At 31.6% G+C, this 6,000-nt stretch overlaps 1 protein-coding gene across 2 annotated transcripts in view; it reads right to left on the bottom strand.

Annotated features, from left to right (window-relative positions):
* Window positions 1-1,714: 1,714 nt before the first annotated feature.
* ProRS-m (prolyl-tRNA synthetase 2-like protein, mitochondrial) overlaps window positions 1,715-6,000 on the bottom strand; it is an 87,237-nt gene continuing 82,951 nt past the window's right edge. For both annotated transcript variants that reach the window (XM_035350978.2, XM_035350981.2), the window contains exon 14: window positions 1,715-1,889. In XM_035350978.2, the coding sequence (XP_035206869.1) occupies window positions 1,767-1,889 (123 nt within the window). In that variant the 3' untranslated portion in view covers window positions 1,715-1,766. The remainder of the gene's footprint in view (window positions 1,890-6,000) is intronic.

Below are 6,000 nucleotides of genomic sequence, written 5' to 3'. Positions count from 1 at the left end.
TCATTGAAAACGAGAATATCATCATCACTACTGTTTCCGTCATCACTAGTATTGCCTTCTTCGAATAATGTGTCTTCTTCTGTTCCGTCAAGAGCATTACTGATTCTGCACTTCTTAAAGGACTTAACAATTACTTCAGCCTTTAAATCCTCCCAATATCTTTTTACCCACTCGCATTGCAAAATAGAGGGCCGCTTCATTCTACCTGAGGGTGTGAGGGCGTGATATGGCTCTCCTATCCACTTGTTCCATCATTCTCGCTCAAAAGAAGTTTTCTTGCGTGCATTTATAGCAAACCTATGAAATGCTAGTATTTTTTCTTCATAATCTGCTGGCATTTTCTGCGCAATAGTCGTTTTTGTGCACATTCATAAGCCTTGCCTTTTCATGAACCTGTAGCACCAGCCCTCAGACCCTGAAAAGTTCTGATTCCCATGTTTTTCTGCAAATCTTTTGGCCTCATTGATTATCATTTTGGTTGAAACACTTATCCCAGATTTCCTCTTATCCATCACCCACATTTTTACGCCATTTTCAAGTTCAGGCCAACACGGAGCTGGGCATCGAAGGTTATGTTTTTGTTTTTTAGCAGTCTTCAGTTGATCTTCCTGCAGTCGCCAAATATGTATCATTTTTCCGGCAGGTGGTGGACCGAAATGCCTTGCTGCTGCTCTGTTTCCATGCACTTTGGCATAGTTTAACACTCCCAGTTTATACTGAATTGTATAGTTTAATCTCTTGTTTCCTGTAGTCATATTTTCCTGGGTATTCTTTTAAACAAATAGTTTTAAGCACCGACACCGACACGTTTATACAGAGTAGCACCGATACCGACACGTGTGTCGGCTGAGTCAAAGAATGTCTATGTAAAGAAGGAAAGGCTCCATAGACGTAATGTGACCGTCGAACCTGTTCGAACTTCGACATCAGCTTCGAGCTTTGCCGCTTTTTGGCGACAGATATTTCACACATGCACAAAATAATCATGGTAGATGTAGAAAAAGTTATGTGTGTCTAGACTTTTATCCGGGCTAAAAATAGCATTCAGTATTGAAAGTTAACCTGTGTCCTTCATGTATAAGAAGCAAGTAACTTTTTTTGAGACCAAATTTAGGAAAAAAAGTGCATCTTATATGCCATCAAATACGGTAATTTATTATAAGTTGTAAATCAGAAGTAGTGCCCAAAAAAAAGTTTTTAGTTATTTTATTAAGTTGTAGAGTCATTAGGCTTTTTGATGCTGGAGATGGGAAAAATGCACAGTGCCCATGCGGGGATTTGAACTCCAGACTTTCCAAATATGCTTCATGTGTGCTTCCAGTTACACTATGAAGGCATGCAGAAAGGAAGCAGAAAATACCTTATAAAGTAATTTTGCAAATCTTTGCTCTCTAGTAGCAGTAACTTAACTCAACACTGAATATAACTTACATTAAATTATGAACTACTTGAAAGTCTTAAAAGAATTTTATCTGATAAGCCCTTTTTGGGCTGATTGCTTACTTTTGAAGGTGTGATCTAAATGATTTTATGGAGGAATGAAGTTTTTAATGTTTTAAGTTTTAATTCATAAATAAAAATGCAGGAAAAATTATCTGATTTAAACTACTTTGCAGTAATAATAAATGTTCAATATCAAAACATCATTTAAATATTTGGATATTGAAAGTTATCATCTAAATCTATGAATATTATTGAAATATAAAAGTCTAAAAACATGAAATAAGTTTTAATAATATATACATAATGAAGATTTCAAATAATTCTCAAACAAAAGATTGAAACACATTCTTGCTTCTAAAGAAATCCATTGTTTCTTTATGTGTCAAAAATGATACTTCATTTTTGTACATATCAATAACTTCCACTCTTGGTAATTCTTCTTGTGCCTATAATAGGTTACAAAGAGCTATAAATCATTATGTTGTGTACAAGCATACATATAAAACTGCATGTGTATGGTCTAATAATAATGATAACTAAATAACTATCATGAACACCTTGGTTCTTTACTCTTATTAGATACAGCGCGTGCTTTATTTTGTGTGTTAGTATTTGAATAACCCTTATTCTTCCTATCTGGAACGTGGATTTTCTCATGAATTTTTAATTTCTCTTTGAATTCAGAAATAGTTTTACACCCATACAAAATAATTTTGTTACTACTCTGATCGGGTATCCCATTAATTACATAACCAAGAATTGATGAATCATCAACAGAACCATGACTGGTTATTTTACGCATGGCAATTAAATATTCGGAAAAGGATTCACCATGTTTTAAGTGTTGTTTAAGTCCAGACATAGTCTAAATGAACCACATTTTTTTCCACTTAGCACGATATTACTTGCGTAATCAGAACAGCTTGGCTTAATGATTTGTATCAATTTCACTCGGGGGGGGGGACGTTGTGGCGAACAATTAACTGGAAGTTAATCTGTCAGCAGTATCGTCATCTTCAGGGCAGACGTTTTTATTTTATTCGGCTTATAATTCCTTACTAAGTGTAGTATTTCATCTCGATGTACTCTGTCCTTGATATGATTTAAATCAATTTCCTCGTCATTATAAATATCATGAATACACATCAAATAGTTTTCTGGTTGCAATTTTCTAATTTCGACTATGCGTAATGGATGCTCTACGCATGCGCACGTTGAAAGAAATGTTTAATAAAGTAAACAAACACATATTAAGCTTTTTTTTTTTGTAAGATTTGATATCCTTTTGATCATAATTGCTCTTTATTTTATAAATTACGGCTTCATATTTTTAATATTATAATTTCTGCATGCCATATTACCAGATTTAAACTGATGATCTATAATTCCGATCTATAATTTGGAAAAACCCCTAATTCAGAATCGCAGAAGTCCTGACAAGTCCGGATTACAGACTTTGTACTGTATACATGATTTTATTATAAGAACAAAATTTTATATTGGGGATTTTACTATGAGTAACATTTCTAACACACAAAAACAAAATATGTAGCAAAATCATAATCAGATATTTGCATTTTAACCAGTGAGATGCAACAGTTAATGATGCCAATTTTAAACTGTTATTATTATTTTTCTGACAACATGCAATAGAAAAGCATTTCTTAATCTTTTTAATAAATGGAACACTTTTCAATGTCCACTTTTATCGTGGAACTCTTGGTTTGCTTCAATAATAGGGTTTTAGAGCAATATTCTGTAAACAGATTATTTGCAACAAAAATGACAATTACATCAAATAATATTTATTTGCTTCATAAAGTAATTTCAAAATTAATCCAAAAGTTCTTAAAATAACATATTCAATTTTAATGGAATGAGTGCTATTGCCTTTTATTATTGTATATATACTTAATACTAGATGAAAGTTGAATGCTCATGCCAGGTTTGGCATCAAGTCTGTTGCACAATTTATTTTTTGCCGATTCATAAATCTGAGAACTCTGTTTTAGGTAGCTGAAAATAATTAAAGTGGCCTTTTTGACAAATTGGAACATTCAACTTTTAAACTGCACTAGAATTCCACTAATGACATTAATTAAAATTTTTGTTACAATGATGAACATACTATCATTTAAGTTTCAAATTCTTCTGTTGACATGATTGACAAGATATGCATTGACAATAATACAATTCATTTTTACATTTAATCTGTTGTTCATTCAGAAAATTCTGATTAAAAGCTTCACTCAAACCTCTCAGGTGCTGAATAATTTCTTCAATATATATATATGTCCCCTATTTCAAACCCCTTTGTTGTCTGAAAAGTTTTTTATTGTTGGAGAGCAATCAAAGTCATTGGTGTGCACACAAATTGTCAAAAATTCTATCCTTTTCTTGAAAGCATGAACTTTTGCATGGCCAGTAAATACATTTACTTACTTGCCCTGAAGCTAACGCCTTAATTTTTTATGAGATGTTCATCGGGTCTTGTATATATGCCGCTTAAATAGGCAATTTTAAGCAGCTGATTTCTATCAAATAATTGACTTTTCAATTAGATATTTTATTCTGAAAAAAGGATGTACCTCCTCCTTTAGCTCGAAATTATGGGTTAGTATCTTTCCTTGAGATAACCATTAGTATGTAAAAAAAGAGATGTATGTACACTTCTCATGTCCTCATATGATACTTTGAATAACCGATTACTTAGTGGCTGATATTTTATGAAATTAATGTCTTTAATCACCTCATCGAAACCTTATATCTGGGGGATGAATTTTTGAAGCAAGTACCTGCCTATGCATCATGTAGTGGTTAATAAGTTTTGGTGGTATTTTTAATAAGCTGTGTAGCCCCTTTAATTATGTCACTCATGACTTTTGCTCAATTGGTACAGAAATCAATGCAGTTGCCCATGGTAACTGTGTGGGTAAGCATAAAAAAATAAATGTTTATCTGATATACTGGTTGAATTTCCTTATAATTTACATTATGGTCCCCAAGGAGGTGCCTTTTTACTTCCTTGTACGAAATAAAAAGGAAGTATTGTAATCCCGAAAAGTTTCAGCCATCATATTTCAAAGAAAATATCCATTTTCACTGCTATCAAATGTAATTTAACAATGTTTTTGCGTGACATCTGTATGTAAGGACAGAATAAAGGACTCTTTTCCCCAAAAAATTATAAAACTGATTTAAAATGAATTCTGAAGAAAATTTTTCGTGGCATCTGTGCATACATACGTATGTATCTCGCATAACTCAAAAACGAGTAACCTCAGAATGTATATATATTCACTCTGTTACTCGGCTCAGTGATCTCAGTTACTTTATTCTTAGATATTTGTAAATCGTGCCTTTTTTGCTTTAAAAATGATTGAATTATGCTGTTCTTATCTTCTGGTTAAGGTTTTTATGCCTTTAGTTAACCTAATGCAATAATTGTGGAATTACCAACAATTTAAAAGTTTTTAAAGTGCGGCTAAGCCTAATTTCTGATTAGTATGCCGTCCATGTTTGTTTACATTTTAAACTTACCAGAATAGTGGATTTGTTGCCAATCTAGAAAAACTAAGCTTCCCAACAACAAAGTAACGTCTTCTTTCATTATTGAAAATTAAATTATGCTTAATTCCCTATGGAATTAACATTTAAGTTATTAGCTTATTTTTATATAGAAACTGTAACTTTAATAGTAAAAATTTATTTTTTAATTGTTTTAACTGTATTTGGTATTTTATGTTTTTCTATAGCTGTGAAACTTTAATGAAAATATTTTGAATTTTATGTATTTTTGTCTTGCCACAAAGTGAGAACTGAATTAGTAGCACATGGGCATTAGGTAAGCGGCGTTGAATACTTTGAGAAAAAGTTATTTTTTATTTGTTTAATTTCTTTTATATATCGTTTTAGATTTATTATAGTATTTGAATAGAATTTATGGCAATTCTTCAGATGATATAATAAAATGAATGTTAATGCTGTTAAGTGAACGTAGCGCCGAAGTATCGCTATGGTAAATAAATATAGTGAACTATGGTAAATAATATAGTGCATTTATTCTATTGTGGTCTAAGCACTATTGACGAAGTAAATTTAATTGAAAATTTGTTAACTGTTAATTCAATATGTTTAAATGAAATGTGGGAAAATTTAATATTCCATACAAGGAAGTCATGTGGTATACACATCAGATATTTTACTTCTAATCTTATGGAACAGAATGCACGATATATTATAATAATCAATAAAGTTTATCAATAAGCCAAAAAAATTTAAAAAAGTCCAATCAATTAGTATTTTAAAGAGACACATCAACAAGGACTACTATTTTGACTACTCACAGCATCTTTCATATTCAAGTAGATGGGATTTCCCTGTATTTCTACACATTCCAAAAGTTCAGAAAAAATCACAAAAATAGTGATAACTCATTCAAAAAAGGCCAATCCATATAAAATTTGAATATGCTGTCAAATATGAATTGCTGAGTAAAACTACAGTATGCAATTAGTGGCACTGGAATCGAAATACGTCATCTGCGAGGGGCATAAA

Source organism: Stegodyphus dumicola, chromosome 9, assembly GCF_044657685.1.
Source record: "Stegodyphus dumicola isolate Sdum_Otavi_A_Nest chromosome 9, ASM4465768v1".
Taxonomy (NCBI): Eukaryota; Metazoa; Arthropoda; class Arachnida; order Araneae; family Eresidae; genus Stegodyphus; species Stegodyphus dumicola.
Note: the sequence above shows the minus strand (reverse complement) of the source record. Positions and strands in the feature narration are given on the sequence as shown.